This window comes from Lampetra fluviatilis, chromosome 15 (assembly GCF_964198595.1).
Source record: "Lampetra fluviatilis chromosome 15, kcLamFluv1.1, whole genome shotgun sequence".
Classification (NCBI taxonomy): domain Eukaryota; kingdom Metazoa; phylum Chordata; class Hyperoartia; order Petromyzontiformes; family Petromyzontidae; genus Lampetra; species Lampetra fluviatilis.
In genome coordinates this window covers 11,129,073-11,152,728 of record NC_136289.1, presented here as the reverse complement: position 1 = coordinate 11,152,728, position 23,656 = coordinate 11,129,073, and the positions used below count along the sequence as shown (strand labels likewise).

Below are 23,656 nucleotides of genomic sequence, written 5' to 3'. Positions count from 1 at the left end.
TTTGAATTGATCATTAGTTCACAACTCATGCAGACAAAATATCGTGGTAAATATATAGTTGAAACTAAAAACGCATTTTAAAATGTAATACACATTTTTAGAATCGTTAATTATGCATTGGTCTTCAATGAAAATGTGTATTTCAATGCAAGCTCACTTTGTCCAAATAACAGCGGCAAGTCAAATTATTTAAATGTTAATGGTCAACATTTAGTATTAGAATCAAGCCATAATTATTTAGAGCCCTTTGTCAAGCCACTGATTTATGAAGGCCTTCCCACGCCATATCAATCACGACGGTTGTTTGACCGTACTTCACCACGCTGGAACAGTAACCGTTGATCAAGGGGGAAGGGGCTCAGAACTTGGTTCAGATGTCAATCACCACTGATGCCAGTCGTTGCTGGGATTCAAATTTAGATTGCTGTGTTTCTAGCACAGTGCACTTAGAATACACAACAATAATCTACGAAGTATCACCAATGAGAAGAAGTGTGTGAGATAACATTAAATGCAACACGAGGCCATTCACACTACGGTATTCCCCAGTTTACCTACAACCATGCAGGAAGTGTGAAGTGAACAGGTCGTGATGCTGGTGACTGCTTTTGGAAACTACTGCACTCAAAAAGTACACTGACGTTAAAACGAGGGGGGTCACTACAGGCTAAGAAAGATCAAGACCACAGTCCAAGCTTTAGCAAACAGGAGCTGATAAACAGCCTGTTAAAATCCTTGGTGGTCAAAATGATCGCAATTCCTGTCTCCATTCTCGGCGTTCAGCAACGCTCATCGTTCCCGCAATAACCGCACCGACAAAACAGTGAGGCAGTGGCGGCGGTGGCAGTGGTGGCGTCGATGAATCGTGCAAGGTTCTAAAGTGGTGGTGCCCTGTTATGCAGCGTGGGGGTAGGGGGGGTAGGAAATTGCGTCCACTTTTTCCAGTGGCGTCAAGCGTGTATGCGTCAAAACGTGGACACCAAGCAGAGTGAACCGAGCGTGCCTATGGATGTCCCAACAACCCCGTACGGTTAGGGAGCTTTATAAGTCGCGCGAGTGTGTTACTTTGCACGGCAACCATCCTTGAGTTGGCACATTCAAACGAGAGAGCAAGGAAAAGTTAGTAACTTGCTTATTCGAGAAATATTAAAAACAAAAAAGGGTTTGTTCAATCTCGGCGTTATTAGTCCAAGCAGCGGGCCGTTAAGCTAATATTCAACAAAACCAATTACATTTATATTACACTAAAACAGCCCAGCGTAATGTGGGATGCTTGTAATGTCAGTTGTGGCAGTTATGTTTATAATTTTTCTAGTGACAGTTATAATGGTAGTTTATGGTTATGTTAGAGCGCTGGTGGAAGTGGCCCTCGAAGACACACCTGGTCATTGCACTGTTCTTGTTGACACGAGCCTTCAGTTCTTCATTCTGCTGCGTCAAGGCCCTCACCTTCTCTTTCAATGCGACATTTGTCTCATCCTGCAGAAGGGCGAGAGATGAATGTTCTCCAGCCTTGTCATTACAGAATAATTGTAAAAATATGAGCAGCAGGGGCAGAATGGGTCACAATTGACGGTGGTAAAATTATATCGCTTTCAAAAACATTTGTCACGTATATGTCAATGGAATTTGATCAACGCCAGCCAGTTTTAGAACCCAAAATCATATTTTCTGCAATAACACAAACTGGTATATAAAAACTCTCTAATGCATGGTGACACATCTTAGAATCCACGTGTGCTGAAATAGCAGTGTCGTAACGCTTAAAGGATTGAGACATTTATAGTTTTAGCCAAGATTAATGGAGAGTAATAACGGTAAGCTGCAGAAGTATTAACGTCATTCAACAAAATCACGTCCACTTTTTTAGCCAAACAATAAAACAGAGTATGCAGCGAGCTGCAAGCATCCAACGAGAATACAGCCAACAGGTGTCCTTAATGATGAAAAATAAGAATAGTTTTACCCTTTCTGGCAGTAAAACAGATGTTAAGATACTCTTTGATTATTTCGGTATAGTCTCGTAAGAAAGAACCAAAGAGTATGGATTCCTGCAGTCACGAAAGCTTCAAATCAGGTGTGCAGATGTTCAAACACCAAATAGAAACCTTTTGCAAGGCATCAAGTCTGCATTAACCACACTTGTGGCAAGACACGCTCCAAGCCTGGGGCTTGTCATTCAGACTCTGTCTTCTCGACAGACCTGTTCTCCACCTGAAGACGGCTGCTTGCGTTGTGGCCGAAACGTCGTGAGAATTATTTTATTATGTTTTATTTTTATTATTTTATTATTTCAATTCTATGTGACTTTACCGAAAGAACCAAGAAGATATTTGATGCATTGTTTGTGAAACTGCTGATTGGCCTACACCAGCGACAGCCTTCTTTATGGCCTCGTCTCACCAGTGTTAGACCAGAGGACGCCAAAATGCGAACAGCACAAACACAATGCAAGTATCGGAGCACTTACAGCTCGGGTTGAGCAGTTATAGACATGGCATAACTTTTAAATCGTTCACGCTCGACGTGTTTTCAAAATGAGAACAACAAAAAGTTGGCCACGCACTGATCCAATGAACCTTTTGAGGCCACAAAAAATGTGAACTTGCGAACAGAAATGGCAAACGCGCACGGCAACCTTGCTGCTATCATTTCTAGATTTGAAGCTTTCGTAACTGCAAGGATTCATATTCTTAGGTTTTTTCGGTAAAGTCACGTAAGTAAAAAAATTAAATTAATAAAAGTTAAATAAAATAAAAATCACGACGTTTCGGAGGCAACACAAGCTTCCGTCTTCAGGTGGAACCGTCACAGCACGACTGCTGCATCATGTTGCTATCTTACACCGTTCTGAACCGCCGACAACATACGGAGGAAACGCAGAAGACCCTGGACCTTTGATGGTCCATGGGGGAGGGGGACGCGGAACTGACCAGCTTCTCCAGCTCGAGGATTCGGTTCTGCTGCTGGTGGATGGTGTGCGCACGCATCTCCAGCACGGCCTGCAGGCTCGCCATCTCCTCTTGGATGTACTGGTAGGGCGCCAGTGCCGCCTGCTCGTAAACAGCCGTCGACAAAAGTCGACGTCGTCACTCCGTCAGCGCTGCTGTGCCATACGCAAGTTGGTCGATATTATTCCAACTTCCACACTGACTGCGATTGAACAGTCGCCAATGTAAAAATGTTGCCGTCTAAATGTTTTGCGTGGTTTTTTTTTTACCAAATAAAATTTTACTTCCTTGAAACGAGTTTTAAAGTAAATACATTGTCAAATCACCGTTTCAAAGTATCAAGTAAAAAATATTAAAAGATGTCCTTTATGCTGCGACTAAGGAAAGGAAGCTCTCGCAGACACTTGAGCCATGGTGCATGCCAAATTGTGAATATATAGTATCATATAATGACCAAGAAAATCGTAGCCAATGAAGACAATGGGTAGCTTGAAACATTTAAAACATCTACATTTAGAGTGCATCCCTCATATATCAAGTATATACGATTTTCATTTTACCAAAATTAATCAATCGAGCATAACTTCAAGACAACACCTCCACAGTATGTGGCCATTGATCAAACGAAACAACCTCTTCACTCCTCTCAGCATGCCCCCAAACTTTGAAGAATCCACAAGGGTCAGAAGGTCAGGAAACACATTTGCGAATGCCTTTAAAAACGTGGGTGGGTGAATCCATTACAAAACGTGCGGAACCCAGGGGTACCGTATATATATCCGTACCAAGCCTCCGCTCCACACGGTTGTGAACCAGAATTAAACTCTAGGCCAATGACATTCAGCCAAGAATCACATTGTCACGACAGTTGATGTATGAGTGGAAACCGAGCGCTTATTTTTTTGACCACCTTGTCGTCGGATAAAACTGTCAGGATCCAGTTTTCGGAACATTAAATTCAAGACGCAGCTTCGAAATTGCTTGGGGAAACTGCAATGTGTCAGTGTGAAATTTCAATAAATGATTTACTGCTCAACATACTATCCATCATCGGTATGAGTGTGTGCCATTTCGCATCATATTTAAGTGAAATCTATATATTCCATATTCTCCGGATGTAACTTTTTTGCTCCATATTAAATCAATGGTTTAGGGGTGTATCTTATAATCCAGAAGATGTGTGTGTGTGTGACTATATTTGCATACGTTTATTGACACTGGGCACAAGATTTAGGTGCGTTTTTACTTTCAGCAGCATCTTATAATCCACAGAATACGGCATATTTGTTTATTTTAGTTAATTAATTGACGCTCAAATTTGTTTTCGCCGACCATTTATCACGCAAAATGTTGCCTAAATGTCTCGGGCACAAGATTACATCTCGGCCCGCACATCGCACACGCACGCGCTCCGCAGCTTTTTACTGTGCGCATGAATCCACAGCCGTGTGCGAGGCAGATAGGTCAGTACCGCCTACCAACTGTCCTGATTTATAGTCGTCGGCTGTGCCGCTGGAGCAAATTCATCCCCGCAGGCCGCAATCGCCCAGCTCCAATTCGTCGACACACGGTCGCACGCAACCTCTGCCGCTCCAGGGCAATGAATCTTTGTCAGGGCGCGTGCAACTTTTAAACAATAAATACGAATGGTCAAACAGACGCATCGCCAATGTCGCACAGCCAGGGTCTGGGAATATTTCACGAAAGTTGCACATACACCACCGGGTTTCCAATTCACCCTTCTGTTCGAATACGTGTCGTTCTATAACATATATTTCCATATTCTTGGTTCTTTCGGTAAAGTCACGTAGAAGGGAAATAATAAGGTAATATAAATATAAAACAATAAAAATTCTCACGACGTTTCGACTGCAACACAAGCAATCATTATCAGGTGACTTTACCGAAAGAACCAAGAATATGAATCCCTGCAGTCACGAAAGCTTTAAATCAAAATATATTTCCATATCGCGTGGAGAATTGAAATGACAGGCAAACATGTATACACATCCTTCCGGAAAATGTATTCTGCTCATGAACGGGACTGAAATGTACACATCCGTTTGCATTTAAGCGTTCGTCGTATATATATATCGTAGTAGTCCACCGCCGTGGACTTGATGCATGAGAGGGTTCGTGGGAACGCAGTGAATGAAGAACGGCTCGGTCGTCCGTTGGGTGGAAGAAACGGTCACCTGTACGGTCTCGGCGCTGTCCCTCTGCAGGGCTTCCTCAAAGCGCCGCGCCTTGTCCTTCAGGGAGTCGTTCTGAAAGGTCAGCGTGTCCACCTGGTCCTGTGCGCGTTTTATCGGGGGACAAGGTCACGGAAGGAGTCACCACCGGCGCCTCTCCCTGCCAACTCGACACCTCCCGCGTACTCTCGTCACGTGATTTCTCAGCTGCTTAACCGTGAGTCAAATTGGAACTCAAAAAAAACGTGCACTTGATGCATTCATATGCATAAAATCACCTGGACTGCACTTGTCACCAGCCTGTTGAAGCCAGAGGCTGAGGGATTTACAATCGGCCTTCACTCCCCCCCTCCTAAAAATGTCTCCGTCGTGGCGTTACGACACTACGCAAAACCCTCCAGACGTGGACTGAAAATGCTCTTATTGAAAAGCTGGCAATTTTTTTAATTACTATTGTCGTATGCAAAACAAGCACTTGAAAAAAACATCAAGCAAAAACGATTTAGATCCACACTATAATGTTTTTCCTGGCATCGGATTCCTCCACTATGAATAAATATTATTATTCTGACCTTGGAAAATCGCAGCAGTGGTAACAACAAAAATAATAACTCTTGCCGCATGTGCTCACCTGCAATAATAGCCTCGTCCGCTCAAACTCCTCTTGTAACGCTTTCTTCTCTGAGTCATGGCTCCTTTTGAGCTCTGCAGCAGTGACGTGTGACACACACACACACGCACGCCTTAGTTACAGTGCCCTTGCAAATGCTCATCATGCAACGTGTTAACATAGTGCCGTGTTCAGCAGGCTTGAAGCGTCCGCAGATATGTATTGCTTTTGTTAAAATGAAGTTATTATGCACAGAGTGATTGATTTAGAGATACCGCACTGATTTATAATTTAAAACGACCCTTATAAATGACCCTTGAACTATTAAAATTGGTGGATGACATGCAGAGGTTTTGAAATAAAATTTATTTTTCTTGAAAATTTATTTTTATTATTCTAGTGGCGCACTATAAATGTAGGCAAGCAAAGTATTTACAAGAAAAATATTTTGCAAAACATCAGGTGGGAAATCAGAATTGAATTTTGAAATGTAGATTCAACTAAATGCGCACGTGCATGAACACGTCTCAAAACTAAAACCGTTGCATTTAAACCACTGTGTTCCTTTCCAGAGTAATTTTTGTACGGCTTGTAAAATGTAGAATCCGTAACTCAAAAGCGACACTATTTTTAACGTAATCAACAAATGGCACTCAAACTCGACAATAATCAGAAAACCCTCCTAAATAACTCCCAGGTCGGCATCACATGTTTAACAGTGCACAGGGTGAAAGCCTAGAAAACAACTTACTTTCAACTGAATCATCTGCTTGTCCAAGATATTAACATTTTCCATTGAGCGTGTGTTTACCACGGGACGGGCTTACCATCTTGTGCCTTGGCCTGTTGCTCCTTTAGTGAGTATATCTCCTCACTGTGACGGACCTCGATATCTTGTGCCAGGGACTCCTGATTTGACTGCAACTCTTCCAGCTGAAAAAAAACCACGTGGGGCACAATCTTGGAATGCGGAGGAACGCACAGGTGGACGCAAGCGTCGATTTAACTTGGTTTCATTTAAAACTGTATGTCTTAGGAACTAACCCTCGGTTACAAAAGGGTGACACTTGAATAAAATATTTGTCCATAATATTAGCATACATAGATCCCGTGCAGTGTATTTTAAATAATGCAGTTACGTTGCCTGCACGCTGCTAAACAGCTACACGTGGCACAATCTTATCTTGTGTCAATTTATAAAGCGCATTTTTCTGAGGAACTTTACGACAATTATATAATTGTACGTAAGATGACAGTGTATGAACTAAACAGTGGGGTTCTTAAAGGTGGTGGTGTCGTTATGGTGAAAGGGGAACTGGTGGGAGAGGCTAAGGAGGGATTGGGGTTGGCCTGGTCTGGACATCCGTACAAAAATAGAGCTTAATAGCTCATCGGATTCGTCCTGTCAAAAAAAAATTCAGATTCTGGTCGTAGCCGATGATGCGTGCATAGGTCGTGGCAGCCCCGCGCTATAACAACGGCGTGAAAAACCAAACTTGCTCATTACTACGTGCAAAAAACGGGCGGGAGGGGGGGCAGTTCGGGCGGTTGTGGGGGGTGGGGCAGTTGCACCGCCTGCGCACCTGCTCGCGGTGCTGCACGCGGAGCTCGCCCAGGGCGGCGAGGTGCTCGCGCCGCAGGGCGTCGCGCTCGGCCTCGTGCTGCAGGCTCAGGCTGTCGCGCAGCGAGCACAGCGCCAGCGCGTGCTCCTCCTCGGCCCTCTCCGCCTCCCGCCGCCACCTGTCGTGCAGCTCCTGCTTGTCGCGCTGCAGCGCCTCGCACCGCGCCGCGCTGCTCGCTGTGCAGGTGGGGGGGGTGGGGCGGCGTCAGGAGGCGGAGGCGCTGGGAATGCTCGCGAGGGCTGCCCGAGACGCGTTGTTGCAGCACCCGCACTTTTGTGTTTTGTGTGTACGTATGTTGAACTTCTTTCGCACCGTACGTGGCCAAATGTGCCAATCGGAGGCGTGGGAACTTTAACCCCCCCCCCACCCCCGCCCCCACCACGTCCGACCTGCCGATCGATAACTATAAAGACAACAAAATGTGTTTTTATTTTACCAGCTAAGGCCCACTGAGCTGTTTAGCTCTTTTTCAGAAGCGACCTGGCCACAAATAATAACTCAACAAAGTGGCTTATCATCACGTGGAAATTTATAACAGCCAAATACTTTAAACGCGCAATGTTGATTCTAAATGTGGAGGGAAAAAACCGGAGCACCCAGAGAAAAATCCACACGACCGTGGGGAGAGAGACACGCAAACTTCAAATATACAGCAGGTGTCAGGGTCGAGATCGAACCTGCAACTTTCTGCATACCAGGCGAGGGAGTTAACATCTCATCACCGTGGCACCCCCCGCCGACACAAGAGGCGGAGGACGATTGAGAAAAACTTGCGCCATTGTTTCAACTGCTGTGCTGGAAGTTGAATCCAACTGGAAGGCCCAGCATGTGAATCATTGCACAGCAGCATCACCAAAACAAAAGCGTAGTACAGCCCCAAAGTAGCTTAGTGCGGGACCCGGATTCATAGAAATATAGGTGAGTGCATCAACTTTCATCTCAATTTCTAATCGTATTAAACATAGTAAGCTCACATAAAAAGCAAACAAATGTGTTCACCGACCTAAAATCATATCCGGGCTCACGGTTAACATCAGTGGCCGAGTGATATACGAACTGGCCCCGGGAAACCTACTTCACCGATCCGCACTGACCGTGTGGTGAAGCATGATCAGACAACCCCGAGTGACCGACGCACAGAATGGGGTGCCCTTCATTCAGCAGTGGGATTGACAAGTCGGAGTCAATTTGGCACTCCTCGTCGGTATCAAGCGTGGCGTTATGCCCGAGGAGGGATGCAATTACACGTTCCCCACGTTACGGTGAGCAGCGCAATCTCTGCTGCACAGTGTTGCACGTTCGAATTAGAAGGCACGCGGAGATTTGTTTAGATCGTCACCAGGAGACAATGTGCACTCGTGAGTGGACAGCTGTTTGTCCTGCGTTCGGTACGGGCGGCTCCGTTACAAAGTGCTAACTGATCTCGCGCCATTGAGCTCCGTCGCATGAGAAAACATGGAATAGGAGTGCCAAGAAATGCCGTTCGATAATCGCGGCCGTCTAGTTTCCTAATAGTAAAGCTAATTCGTAGCTTAACTCGCAGACGGAGCCGACAATAATTAATGGAAAATATACGGTGACGTAATACGTCGATCAAGGTGCATAGAAAATGAGAGGTGTTTATTCGATGCACGTGTATATATATATCACTGAATGGCATGAGGAACATTCCGAAATTTGGTGACTAAAAATATCACTGAAATACCAAGAGAAACTTCGGGTACTGACGGCCCAATTATGAACAGGCTCCATTTTTTTTCTTTCCCATTGGAGACCAAATTCAGAAAACATTACGACATCCACCTGGTGAAAACTATTGCACCATCGTCTCTCAACCCAATCACATCCAATCCCGCTGCTTGTCCACACACTCTTTCATATCCTATTCCTGAAGAAGAAAAAACACTTTTAAGAGACTTAAGAAGGCAGACACTGCGACTCGCCTCTGCAAATAGCCACCGGCCGCCGCCTGCTAAGACTGCCTCCCACAGGAGCGCCAAGAGCGTTTGTGGTTTTGAACGAGCGCGGGGCGAGTGGGAAGAAGAGCTCATCAGACGATAACGTCACTCTCAAGGGGGCATATGCTGATTCCGCTCCATCTAAGCCACAAATGCAATTGTTATGGGAGGTCGTTCATTATCCTCCGCTGCCCATATTTTCTGGAACTTCCTCCCGCACCCTCCCCCCCCTGCCGTCCGTGCCGTTGGACTCCCTGCCCCTGTTTAAGTCCAGGCTTGAAACTTGTTTTTTGCTCCTCTCTCTCTCTTACAAATGCCCACTATCTTCTTGGTTCTTTCGGTAAAGTCACGTAGAAGGAAAATAATAAAATAATAAAAATAAAACATAATAAAATAAGATAATTCTCACGACGTTTCGGCCACAATGCAAGCAGCCGTCCTCAGGTGAAGAATCTTCACCTGAGGACGGCTGCTTATTATGTTTTATTTATGTTTTATTTTTATTATTTTATTATTTTCCTTCTACGTGACTTTACCGAAAGAACCAAGAAGATGAATCCCTGCAGTCACGAAAGCTTTAAATCTAAAATGCCCACTAGTTCCGCGCAGCATCTTGAGATGCTGTGGTATTAGGATGCTATGTGAATTCAAATTGTACTGCACACGTCTGTGCACGATTTCCAGAATGGAATGCATGCAAGGAAGCCGGTCCGCATGCCGTGCGGGTCATAGCTCTTATTTGACCATACTTCACCGCCCTGGCTAGCTCGTGAGAGTTGCTGTTGTGAGAAGGCACAGGGCTAGCTCAGAACCTATGTGGCTGGGTTTGCTCCCCCCCCCTCCCTCCAAAACAAACTCTAAATAAAATGCATAAAACTACCACTATTGTATGGCAAACATACTTTGGGCCGACGGAATTTGTGCTCTCGGCGTGCAACAATGGGCATTGCAATTCGAAACGCAGTGGTGGTACATCGGCGCACGTATGCTGCGCAAGGAGAGCCGCTAACGCTCGGGGTTTGACGCCACCCTTTTGCGGCGAGTAAACTGGACAGCTATGCACAACCCCTGCCATTCCCGCTCGCCGAGTGTGCCGCGTGTAAACTCGGTAGATCGAGCGAGCGTACAGATGGCCGATGCACCAGTGCTACCGAGGGGCTGGAGAGGCATTCTTTGGCTATTGCAGCGGCTCATTTGCTCGCATCCCCTTTTACCTGTTTCCTCAACGCCTGCCGAGTATACCGTGGAGGAAAAACACGACGATTGCCAATCAAATGTTATGCTAAAAAGGTGATCGTGCAGCTCAAGAGGTCAGAGCGCTGAGGTGGCACCGCTGAAATCCTGGGTTCAAATCTAGCTTTAATCCGCCCGTGATTTAAACTGGGGTTAAGCCGCTTGAGTAGCGAGTTGATGGTCTGAGCCCAGTTCCCAATGACTGCACAAGCAATCCCATCACAAAATGTGGCTTTGCACCAAATGTGGATAAATGTCAGCAAAGATACTTCATATCAATTTGACTGCCATGCGATGACAATTGACAGAACGGATGGGAAAGTGCTGCCTGTGTCGGCCAGACGTCACTCGAAGGGATCTCAGAGGTAGCTCCATGATGTCTGCTTCCACGGGCCACACCCTATAACACAAAGAGTTGCACCTGCAGGGATCCTTGACCTTGCATTTTATCACGCAATCGGGATAAAACCACGTGTGAAATGAGCACCGGTGCATGGGCGTGCGCGCGTCTCCTTACCGAGCTCCTCCTGCACATTGTGTATGACGAGAGAGAGCTCCCGGTCCTTCCGCACGGCCTCCGCATGCTGTCAGGGGGGGGGCGGCCGAGAGTGGGGAAGGAAGAGAGATCGGGAGGGGGGTGAGGAAGAGAGATTAGGAGGAGGAAAATAAGGAACGGATTAAGTGCCCCGCGAGCCTTGCGCAAGCTTGCGCAACAAGTTGCCCAACGTCCATTCGGGTTACAGTATGTTCGCGTTTCTGCATCGTTGGCAGCGGCACACAGCCGCAATAGTTAAAACGGCGAGTGCGGGATGTGTGTACCGTTAGATCGCACGCAGGTGCCGTCCAAGCGTTCCTTTGCCTCCACTTGGATTTATATTCAATGGGAACTTGTAATTCCCCTGACCATTGACGTGCAATTAATCACCGTCACAAGCCTTGCGCAGCGCAAAAACGTCTACACAAGCGCGTTTTATATGTGTATTTAAAAATGCCTAGTCTACATTAGGCTAACTTCATTTGTTTCCATTACAGATCCCTAAAGAGCTTAATTATTCAGCTCAATGGATTGAAACAAGTTTCAAGTGAATGTTGCATACTCAGTTATGGTTTGCGATACGAGGTTATTATACAAGCCCGGATTAAAAGTTACAAGGTTTAATTTGATTTGCTGATAATGGCAGCCCGGTATTCGGCCACAAGGCACCGGCACTGGCCTCTGGGAAATCAAGGTACTCGGTATCACTCGCTTAATTTTAAATAACTTGAGCTTCATCTCATTTGTTGTGTTGTCGTATAAACACGAGTGAAACTGGCACAAAGGCTGAGCAAGCTGCGAGATTCGACTCGGCACAGCTCGCCTCTAAGACCGCAACGTATTTTTTGCTTACTCAAATAAAAGGAGGAAAATCTCCGTGCCGAGGCGGACGATGCGCGTGCGTCGTTCCCGTCGCACGGTGCCCGGAAAACGACCGATCGAAATCGCAAGACGACCAGAATTTAAATTCGATGCGCGCACACATAAAACAACTTCGCCTTTCAAGGCATGTCCCTTGAAGAGCGACGTAACGCTATGCGACCGATACATATACCGCCGCCAGCTGAGACAAATGACCCTGCATCAACCGCAAGCCACCGACCCACCCACCCACCCCTGCTCTCCGGACAACGCGCTGTGCCCTTCCCTTCCCTCCCACTACATATTTATTTACCCGTTTTCTGGCCTGGCACCCGCAGACGTAGAGTTTGCTGCACTTACAGCCCATGCCGCGGCTCTCCCATCCCGCACCGACCTCTCTGGCCCGACGCTTAACTTCTCCCCATCGCCGGGGCTGCGGCGGCGGTCGTGGTGGTGGTGGTGGTCGTGGTGGTGCACCGTGTAGCGCGCACGTCCATCCGCACGCACGCACGCCCGTGTCAGCGCCGCAGTCTGGCACTGTGCTGACGTATTCTTCCCAGCAGCGCCGCAGCCCGCGCTTACCCTAATAGCCGCGCACAGCTTCCCCTCCGACGCTCTCACTGACACAAGCGTCACCGACCCCCCCCGTCCTCCTCTTTAAGCGAATGGTTACCCCCAGCCATCCCCCTTACCTCCCCCCCGGGTGCTGCCTGCTAACGAACCGCGATTAATTTCTCCGTGACGGATACACACTGACACTGGCCGGCTGCGAATATTTTTGGATGCAAATTGTAAATGTATTTACATAGCTCGGAGTGGCTCGGAACGTCTCCGCTGCACAAGGGATTGCAGCTGTTACTTATTTCCATTATCGCAAAATACCATGAGTCATCTATCGCGTAAATACGCAGGAACGCCACGCATCTGTACCCGTGCCATGCATCTGAACTTACAATGTCCAAATAATGTAGTTAAAAAACTTGATTTATAATATTATTTAAAATATATTCTTAGAGTAGTATACATTATTTATTATTTGTGGAAAGATGCATAGCTTCATCAGTTATTGATTCTTAAGTTATGTAAAAATCATCTTGCAATAGATATATGTTGTATGTAATGGGCTCACGTCGCCAGTACAACCACTAGAGGTGCTACCATTCACTGCGTTAAAGAAAGTAATTGATTCTCTGATACAATCGCAATCCTAAATCGCAATTTATATGATTGGAGGTGAAACATTCCACTATTCTGTAGAGCTGTAATTTACAGCGCTTTGTCATTCTTCTCATGGTCAAAGGCCTCCCCATTCCGCGTCAGTCATGGGAGTCGTTTGACCATACTTCACCACACTGGTCAGTGCCGGTTGGTGAAAAGGGTCCCAGAACCGGTTCATATATCACTCGCCACTGATTTTAGCCGCGGCTGCGAAATGAATTGAGGTCACCGGGTTCGTAGCGCAGTGAGCTAACCGCTGCACCACTGCTCCCCAATTACATAAACATCCCTGAAATAATTTATTACGGAAGGGAGATTTGGCCATTAACTCTGATACACTGGCCATCTCTGGTGAAGATTAACAGTATTTTTTTAATGTTCAAGAGCAGATGCATGCTGCCGATAACAAATCCATAACGTGACCGGGAGAGGCCAGGAATTCAACTGTAAAATCTCAAACAAAAGCAGCCACACAAAGACAAAGGTCCCCCGTATAGCATTAACAGACTGCAAGAGCAAGTGCTGTTAGCGAGCACCTATGGAGGGCCAGCACAGCACACAAGCGGGTGGGTGGCCAACACCACATCTGACCGCCTTTTTCTTCCCAGAGGCCGATGTTTTATACATCGCACCAGGCGCTTATTTGAGGCCGAGTCGACCTCGGGGAGGCCAAGGACCGGTTCAGATAATCGTCACTGGTGTCGAACATGAGCGGGCATCGAACTCGGGTCGCTGGGTGTGCAGCGCAGCGCACTAACCGCTACGCCACCACTCCCCAGCCGCTCACAGACACACACACAATGTAAGTGGTATTGGCCAAATACCCCAATGCTGAAACATCTGCAAACTACTCAATCGAGATTACACGTGCCCACACCACTGCCGACTGCGATAACTTGGCAGAACCTTCCTGAAAAAGGCTCTTGACAGTGAGGCTTTCCTGGTTAAACAAGTGTGATAAGAATCCGAAAATACACCAACACACATACGAGCACACCATCACGTACACATACATATATACAAAGATCCCCCGTATAGCCTGTAATAGACTGTTGGGGCAAGTGCAATTAGCGAGCACCTTTACAAAGGCCGGCACGGCAAGCATGAGGTGGGTGGCTAGGACCACGCCCTGCCATCTTTGTCTTCCGAGTGGCGATTATTCCACCACAGATACTCATTTCAGGCTGAGTTGACCTAAGAGAGGTCCAGGACCGGTGTTTTGCCATGAGTGGGAACCGAACCCGGATCGCCGGGTTCGTATCGCAGCGCGCTAACCGCTACGCTACCGCTCCCCACAACACATTCACAAGTTGGGAGCCACCTACGCAGTTTGGTGACATCTACGTGAAAGCCTGTCAGCTGCCGGGAGTCTTGACAAATATATCTCATTTGCGGTGGTTTATGGCAAGGAAGAAATGGGCAGGAGCCATCCTTGGTCACTGCTGTGTGTTCCTCTCCAATTATGGGCCAAGCAATTTATTAAAACGATCAATGAACCTAATGCAGGTCTGGCAGGAATGAGTTACAGTATTCCTAAAATGTCTGGGGTTACTTCATAAAAACAACAGATCGGCCAAATACAAACAACAGGAGCACAAACGTGGACCGCAGTTCCAATCACGCTTCGTCAAGCGGACCTTGTCGAACGCGCAGGGCTCGCCGATTTGGACGCGACGAAAACAAAGTGGCCCCTGCTCGTGAACTACCACGACAAGGCGAGTTTGAGTCGCCGGCAAGGCGACAAGCGGCCGTCCCGGCACGAACACCGCCGACGCCGTCCCCCCCACCCCCATCTCGCTCTCATCCTCCGGCATCTCGAAGCGAATGAGGCAACAATAAAAAAAAGGGGGGGGCTGGGGGGGAATTGGGTTCTAAAATTGTCCCGGGAATATTTATGCGCGGTGCCGCTGCTCTGGCCACGGCCATGTGGCGGTGTCAAGGACATCACTCGGTGCAAGCCGACAGGTGAGGCCTGGGGAAGGGAGTGGGGGTGAGCAGAGGAGGGGCGCGGGGGGGGCATGGGGGGGGCACGGGGGGGGCAGGCGGGGGGCACGGCGGGGGGCAGGGGGGGGGCAGCGAGAGAGAGCAGCTGCAGCGGACGAAACTGTTCCCCTGGGTCCGCACAAAACAAAACAGCCCCGGCACCGCACGCTCGCCGGGGGTAAAGGGGCCCTCACTCGTGCGTGCGTTGCGCGCACTGGCCGTGGGGCTACTGGCGGTCAGATAAAGCACCGCAATCCCAGGGACACCGAGGGTCACCTCGCTATGCAAATCGAGCCATCGAGTGTACGAGCCAAAGTGATCTTCCGCGATTGAACCGGGTGAGATTTACGCCATGAGAGATTGCTTTTGCCTAAAAAATAAGTTAATCCTTAATTGTATTAAATAATATATCCATTTATTTATTTATCTGGGGAGGGTAAAATACAAATGCAATTCTGCCACGGGGTGCCGTGCGAAAGCAACTTCTGCACCCATCCGGCGCTGGTAACCAATTTTCAGCCGTTGCCTCAATGCGACGATGGAAACCACGGAGAGCAACGGAAGGCACGAACCTCCGTGAACCATTCCGTCTCCGCCCTGTTCACCCTCTTCCGCAAGTTCGTTAAGCAGGCAAGAGCGCAGTGTGCAAGTGGGCGCGTTAAAAACACCAGAAGCAGCAGCAGCAGCAGGCAAACCCTGTTCAGAAAAGGGCGATCCAGCAAGACACCGTCTCTCGATGGGACGTAACGGCCGGTGGTCGAGAATAACGACGGAGTGGCAGACGAGAGGACAAAGCCGCCGTTGGGAGATAGATCAACGAAATCGGGTCGTGTGTGCAGTGCGAGGTGGATTCTTGCATCGCAACCACCGTGTGAGATGCTGAGACGGTGATGGCTCGGGGAGGCCTTCATCCAGCAATTGATTGATCATGGTTGATGATGATTGTTGACGAGCTAAGGAATATTTAAAATGATCACTAGGCTTGTAATGATTCACGAACCGTTGCTAATCGATGAACAGCTACGATCATTTCAATCATCGATCACTACGTTGCAATTATGGTTCATGCAAACCACCCGTGGTCGCAGGGTTAGCATGCGCCAATTGAAAAATAATTATTTACGTATTTATATTTCGTGACTTTCTCACCTTTTTTCTCTATTTTTAACTCCTATCATGTTTTTGTGTAGCTTTCTGACTCGCCCATGCCGGACATCTGTGAAAAAAGAGCCTCATAGGCTCATGGGATTCCTCCTCCTGTAGTCTAAGTAATAAAGATCCTGGTTCTGAAAAAAACAGATCCGTTCACGTCCAATTCGATGCACGCACCGCGGCCCTAAGAGCCGATTTGAATAGTTTAATTGGTCAATTGTTTTACGCCCAATGATGGCGTGTTAACAAAACGAACCCTTCCCCTCATCCCACTAAAACATTGCCGCCTTCAGCCTCACCCAAGCCTTTACACGCGTTCGGAAACATGGCCAAACCTTGGCATCACTTAATCAAATTCCACTGATCTAACCTTGTTTACGCATGATCGGATTACAGAGAATCGCCGATTTTTACGTAATGCACACATACATTTCTTGCGCGACAGTGTCATCTCATCGGATGAGAAAATTCTTTACAGCCCTTTGTTCATCCACGTATTACACTTGCACTGTTTCGGACTTGCGTGCCTTTAGTTTGTGACTGTTAAACACCTCGCTTGTCAGATGTACATTGCTCACGACCCCTGTATGCGTTCTCTGCAATATTTGATGTTATTGTTGTCTTTGTTACTGCTGCTGCTGCGCTCAATCACCACCGATCTCCCGTGTACAATATCCGGAAAACGGAATCAGCCGCGTAACAAATAAACTCAAGCTTTAGAAGGCCTCCCCACGCCGTGTCAGTTATGGGGGTTCTTTGACCATACTTCACCCTGCTGGACAGGGCAGGTTGGTGAAAGTGGGAGGACCTATATTTTATGCTCTACTAGCTTTACTACCCGGCTTCGCCCGGGACTTGGATTCACCACGCCCGGACGCCTTTGTCTCCCGAGTGGCAATGTTCACACACCACACCAGGTACTCGTTTGAGGCCGAGTCGACCTAGCGGAGGCCCAGGACCGGTTAAAATAATCGTCACCGGTGGTGGCCGTGAGCGGGAATCGAACTCGGATCACCGGGTTCGTAGCGCAGCGTGCTAACCACTACATTACAATGCGTTACGCTTCCACATGCGTGGGTCACGTGACAGATTTGACGTCACATCTCAATTGCCGTGCAAAATATATATGCATTATTGAGCTCCCCCCTCCCAAAAAAACAAAAGTGTATTTATTTTTTATTTTTGCATGGTGCACAGTCTGGAAAGTACCCACATGCCAAATTTCAAGTTTGTTGCATGTCAGGAAGTACGCTAAACATTTTGAACAGACACAATCACAAATTTCCCTTTTATATATATGGAGATATTCGACGCGTTGGCTATTCGTGTACATTGTCATTTTTTTATGCTCAAGCGCTCCGAGATGTCTTTGTTGATGTGAAGTGCGGCATTTGAATTATTAACACAAACTCAACACATTCCTCAATAACGCTGCCCACCTCCGATTAGCACGGTTGGCTACGTACGGCGCGAAAGAAGTTCAACATACGTACGTGTGAAGGAAACAACATATAATTCGATTCGGGCAATTGCCCCTTTTTATTGACGAACGTGTTAAGATTTGTTTTGTTATTTTATCCTGACGCAGGCAGCATCAACAACTGAGCGACTGACCCAGGAGGGGTTGCGGATGCCGCTCAGCGTCACCGCCGTGGCCGCGAATCGCACTCGGCTCGCCAGGTTCACGGCACAAGCGTCGCACCACCGGTTCTACTCCGTCACCAAATTAGCTTCGGAAAATTTTCCGTAAAAAAAAAAATCTCGATGACAGATGCGGCGACGATTGGGTGCGGTGTTCGGGGGGTGGTGGTTGCAGCGGCCAGTTGTGGCGGAAGAGGCGACGAGTGACGGGAACTCCTCTGGGCCTCGCAGGATTCGCTTGACGGACGAGCGGTACCTGACTGGAAGTGGCCGTCTCCACGGCAACTCAAAACACGCAACAACACAACAGCGGCGACACTCGCAGCGATCGCTTCCCCCCCCCCCGTCGCTCCCTGCGAACGACGCAGGAAACGCAGCTTGCTGCTAAGCAAGGTCGAGGTAAAAGACGCCGAGACTAAGCTTCTATCAACAATCCACTGCTGGATGAAGGCCTCCCAAAGCAGTCGCCATCTCTCACGATCCAGCTATGTCATACCGCCCCCTTCACACGACCGATGCCGTAAATATAGACCAAATGTTATAGTTGATCATTTAGACTATTAACATGTACACACGTTTTTAATAGAAAATGGTAGAAATATTTAATAGCAGTATAAAAATACGTCGACTAATGTCGACGAATATACTTGCGATGCCTGAATCAATTCGCGTGTGTGTAAGAATCGATGCTTTTAAATAATTTTGCTTTTCGAATGAGTCGTGCCAGCCCACTGTGCTTCATTCAGGAACATAACCAGAGCTTGAGTTCACAGTTCATATTCACCGGGTTGTTGGTAGGCTGGACAAGGCGACGCGCAACTAACAGCCGCCGCAGTGAGCGAGCGAGCGAGACGTGGTGTGCCGGACGTGGTGTGCCGGGTGTGTGAATATTTTCCAAGTCGGTGACTCGGGACCGACGCGGCTGAAACTGCGCCCTCAACGCGTCGCGCGTCTCAAGGTCACGGATGGCGCTCGGGTTTCATGCGGCAGCGGCTGACTTGACGAGCCGTGCCGGCCGAAAACACCGGCGTGTCGGGCCCACAGGAAGTACGTGCTTACGTGCGTACGTTTAACTTCTTTCGCACCGTACGCAGCCAACCGCGCTAATCGTAAAGAAGCATTGCGCAGCCTTGCGGCTCTCTCGTTGCGCGCTGCGCTCACTCGGAGCGAGCGGGTCCCGCTGCACCGTTGCGCGTCCCGCGCACGCGAGGTGGTGGCTGATTGGAAAGGCCGCGACGGCGAAAGCCTCGCCGAGTCTTCAGGACCGTGGTGACGGGAGCGCGCTCTTTTCGGGAGGTTAGGGAAAGTTCTTCTCGGGTGTTCAATTCACGTGGGAATAAACCAGAGCGCCCGGAGAAACCCCACGGACACGAAGGGATAACACTCAATCTAACCTATAAAATGCAAATTTTCTGGCTTATAAAACACACTTTCTTCCCTGTATTTTAAAGCAAAAGTTGGGGGATGCGACTTTTAACCCGGTAGGTGTGCGTGTCTGTTCGACCATATTGTATGACTTTAATGACACCTGGGCACATGTTTTGGGGGGTGTGCGTCTTACTTTCTGGAGTATCTCGTAATCTGACAACGACCGGAATGTTGTCGTTTTCTCCCCACAAGCGTCGTCGTCGATTCCGCTCCGACCGCCTAACGCGTCGCCGCCGCCCCTCACCGCCGCACACACGCGCGGTCACCTTGGCGTGAGTGTACTGCAGCACCACGGCCAGCGCGTCCAGGGCGCGCAGGTTGCCGGCGCTCCCATCCAGCTGGCGCTGCAGCTGGCGCGCCTGCAGCGTGCACCGCTCCGCCAGCGCCAGGGCCCGCCGCTCGCTCTCCGCCAGCGCCAGCTCCGTCGCCGGGTCCGGAGCCGGAGGGGGGCCAGCGTCTGTCTCGGCCGCCGCCGGGGGCCTCGCGGCCCGCAAGCCGCCGCGTGCCACCCCGCCGCGCTCTTTGCCAATCTCTGACAATTCCGCACAGGGAGGGAGGGAGGGGGGGGCACCGTAGAGTTAAGTCAAACACGGTTAGGCTTCTTTGCTTACCCCCGATTTATTATAGTCATTCCTGTCTGTCGAATCGCCGTAAAACTACGTCGATGGCTTCTACGACTTGCTTTTACTCTAGCTGGCTTTTAAAAGTAAATTTTTTTAATTAAAATTAATAAAAGTAAAATAAAATAAAAATCACGACGTTTCGGAAAAACCTAAGAATATGAATCCTTGCAGTCACGAAAGCTTCAAATCTAGAATTGTTTAAAGTAACTTGTTAACTCGTCATACTGGAAAGGTATTCTCTGTAATATTTTGGTGAAGTTAGTGCACTGTATTTGATTTCTTCTGTAACATGGTTATTTTTTCTCTAAATTCTATCCAGTTATTTTTGCAATTACTTCTATTCGCTTCATTCTGCTGAATTATTATGCTTTTCATTTGTAATGTTGGTGACCCACTCTTGCAAATTGTGACTATCCCTGTCCCTTGAGTTCTTACCAAGTGAAGAAAAATAACCTGGAATACGTTAAAACGAATTGTCCATTTGGAACGCTCATGCTCTGCATCGCACCTCAAATTAGAACCCCCCCCCCCGCACCCCCCCCCCCCCCCGGGGAGGTGACATCATATACCACTGCTTCTGAGATTCATTCCTTTTTCCTCTTACCGCACGCTCGGGGTGGAGCTCTTTGCAAACGGCAATCAAAGTGAAAATGTTTGTCATCTCCCTCTTTGCCAAAGGCGTGCCGAACTACGGGAAAACAAAACCCGACAAGATGGGCTTCACCCTTTCTGGAAATAACACCGGGGGGGGGGGGGGGGGGCGTTAAGATGTTCAAACGCCAAATCGACACAGCTGCTACTACAAGGCATCATGTCTGCGTTTGCCGCACGTGCTTGGGGTACAACATGCAAACAAAATGTCCCTTGATAACGTGTGCATTTACACCACTGGAACCTCATTTGCCAGTAAAAAATATGATAATAGTTTTTTTACCCTTCTATCTGGCAACAAAACTTCTTAACAAAGAGTCATTTTTGCATAGACCATAACACCTGCAGCCATAATGCAAACAAAAAACATAACTCTGATAATATATGCACTGTCCTTGAAGTTGATTGGTCCACACCCGAGACAGCTTTCCTTAGAGCCTAGTCTCACATGGGTTGGACCAGATGACGCCAAAAGGCGCACAGATCAAAGACAATGCACCATCAGAGTATGAGAGCTCGGGGTAAGCATTTACACCATTGGAACCTCATTTGCCAGTAAAAAATATGATAATTGGTTTTTTACCCTTCTATCTGGCAACATGGTTCCTTGTAAAAAAGGTGTCAGTTTTGTTGCCAGATAGAAGGGTAAAAAAACAATTATCAATGTGTGCATTGTCCTTTATACCGATTGGCCTACACCATCTAAAAGATGGGCTTGTTTAAATAGCGGTCGGTGACACTTGAGACGCCAGTTTAACCATGGGTGGCTGCCTGGATTTGAACACAGGTTCACAGCAGCAGCAGCAGCACTCAGACTCAGTGCTCTGACACGAAAGCCACTCGACCACCGGCATTCCTGTGTCATTCGTTAATCAGTCAGCTTGATGCATCGTGGTTGTGTCCATGGTGCTGGAAGCCGCAGTGCTTGAGAACAGAGCTACATCTGTTATTTCACTCTTAACAATGAGAGCAGCACAATTCTCAACGACTGCGAGAGCTTTTCCACGAACCACCAAATCTAACGGATCATATTCGGTCGACGCCGAATATCAAATTATCACGGCTGGAATAAAGAAAATATCACGCGCAATTTTAATTAACTCGTGAGCGAAGCGTGCGGCTGCCCGCGTGGTCCTTAGCGAATAATGTAACATTTGTAAGCGCGCTTGCAAAATGAAGGGCAGCGGGGAAAAAAAAAGTATTGAAAATAAAAATAGCAACACGAATTAAGAGCTGCTGCTGCGTAAGTTTATTTCCTCTGGTTGTGCCGCGCGTTGTGCCGGCTTATTGTCGTGACGCTTTCGCTCAGCTCGCGGTGGTGGTTGCATCTCCGTGAACTCCTTGGAACCGAAAAAGCTCCCAGCACGTGGAGCGAAACGCACGCCGAGCGACGCACGGTGCGGCCAGAGTACAGATCGGAGTGGCGTGTCGTGTCGTGCAGATAACAGAAACGCAAACAACGAAGGGGCCCGAATCTTGCCTCGCATCCGGAACCAATGCTTGTCCCGCAGTGGGAAAGTGATTAGCGAGAAACCATTTTCCACCACTGTGAAAACACGCCGCCAGTGATAGCGTGCGGCCCCCATCCTTCGCCGCAAAAGCGTGTCCTCAACATTTCTAACACTCGGTTGCCCCCTACTGGGGCGAGTCTGGAATGCTGCTGTTGGTGTAAGGGTTAGGACACTGAACTTGCAATCCAGAGCTCGCCGGTTTCGACGTAACCAGCGTGGCAGTTGAAACAACCAGGGCAAGTTATATGTTTATTTTTTTATTAAATTCTCCCCAACGCCTCTATCAGAAAGCGTGGCTACTCCCGCCTCTGCCAAAGACGTCTCGCCGGAGTGGAAGAGTCACCCAAATACCCTCTCTTCTCGAGCTTTCTCTTAGTGCGGGGCTCCTTTTGCCAGCAACAGCAGCAGCAGCCGCAGCAGCGCGAGCAAACAAACGCAGGGCAGCAACCCTTTCCGTCGTCATGGGGGGCCGCATGGGCGCCACGCCGTGCTCGTCCCCCAAGCGGCGCGAGATGATCGACTTCGCGAGAGCTGTACCTGCCACACGACGCTGCCTCCCTGGGGTGGCATGGTGGGAGGCTGATGACCCTCTCCCGCGTGGCGTGGGGACCGCGAGCCGCTTGACATCGCCGTTGCCCGCGTCGTCTCTGGCGGCGGTAGCGGTGGCTGCAAAATAAAGACGAAGATCCCCCATGTAGCCTGGACAGACTGAGCGAGCACCTGTGAAGGCCGGCACGACACGCGAGGGGGTGGGTGGCCAACACCACGCCCTTTGTCTCCCCAGTGGCGATGTTTACACACCGCACCAGGTACTCATTTGAGGCTGAGTCGACCAAAGGGAGGCCCAAGACCGGTTCAGAAAATCGTCACCGGTGTTGACCGTGAACGGAAATCGAGCTCGGGTCGCTGGGTTCGTAGCGCAGCGTAGTGCCAGCCGCCGCACCGCCGCTCCCCACGGTGGCTGTGCACGCGCCAACACACGCAGCACGCACCAGGAATGAGCGCACGTGTGCTAGCGCAGCGCTCTGTGCGCGTGGCCGGGTTTCCCGCGCGCAACGAGGAGGGGAGCGGAAAGCTCGCACGCGACGTTCGCGACGTGGCCGCCACCGCAGTTTTGCGGCGCCGACTCAAAGACTCACCCGCGTTGGATGAAGGAATAAGCCACGCCGCCTCGGCGATGGTGGTTATTGGAACATATTTCACCACGCTGGTCAGGGGGGTGAGAGGCAGCACCGGTTCAGATTTCACTTCGATGTCAGCCATGGCTGGGAATTGAACTCGGGTAACCAGATTGTGCGTATGACTGTTGAACTTCTTTCGCAACGTACGTAGCCAACCGTGCTAATTGGAGCACAACAAACTAATGACACAAAGCAGTTACAAAGAAAAGAGTTTTCAATCGAGAATTAAAAGTGCACAGCTCCCAGTGGCTTCCTATTGGAAGGAAGAGTGTTCCAGACGGCCACAGGAGCGCATCTGAAAGCGCG

General features: G+C 48.7%; 1 protein-coding gene across 6 annotated transcripts in view; it reads right to left on the bottom strand.

The window, feature by feature from the left end:
• The window catches only part of LOC144936223 (uncharacterized), an 80,491-nt gene that overhangs the window by 2,812 nt on the left and 54,023 nt on the right, over positions 1 to 23,656 (bottom strand). For 4 of the 6 annotated variants that reach the window (XM_078863223.1, XM_078863221.1, XM_078863224.1 and 1 more), the window contains 9 exons: positions 22,707 to 22,835; positions 19,651 to 19,916; positions 11,084 to 11,150; positions 7,337 to 7,551; positions 6,581 to 6,686; positions 5,775 to 5,848; positions 5,147 to 5,245; positions 2,934 to 3,053; positions 1,382 to 1,479 (listed from right to left, as the gene is read on the bottom strand). In XM_078863223.1, coding sequence (XP_078719349.1) covers positions 1,382 to 1,479; positions 2,934 to 3,053; positions 5,147 to 5,245; positions 5,775 to 5,848; positions 6,581 to 6,686; positions 7,337 to 7,551; positions 11,084 to 11,150; positions 19,651 to 19,916; positions 22,707 to 22,835 — 1,174 coding nt within the window. The remainder of the gene's footprint in view (positions 1 to 1,381; positions 1,480 to 2,933; positions 3,054 to 5,146; positions 5,246 to 5,774; positions 5,849 to 6,580; positions 6,687 to 7,336; positions 7,552 to 11,083; positions 11,151 to 19,650; positions 19,917 to 22,706; positions 22,836 to 23,656) is intronic. The other 2 variants (XM_078863225.1, XM_078863226.1) reach the window with 1 other exon arrangement.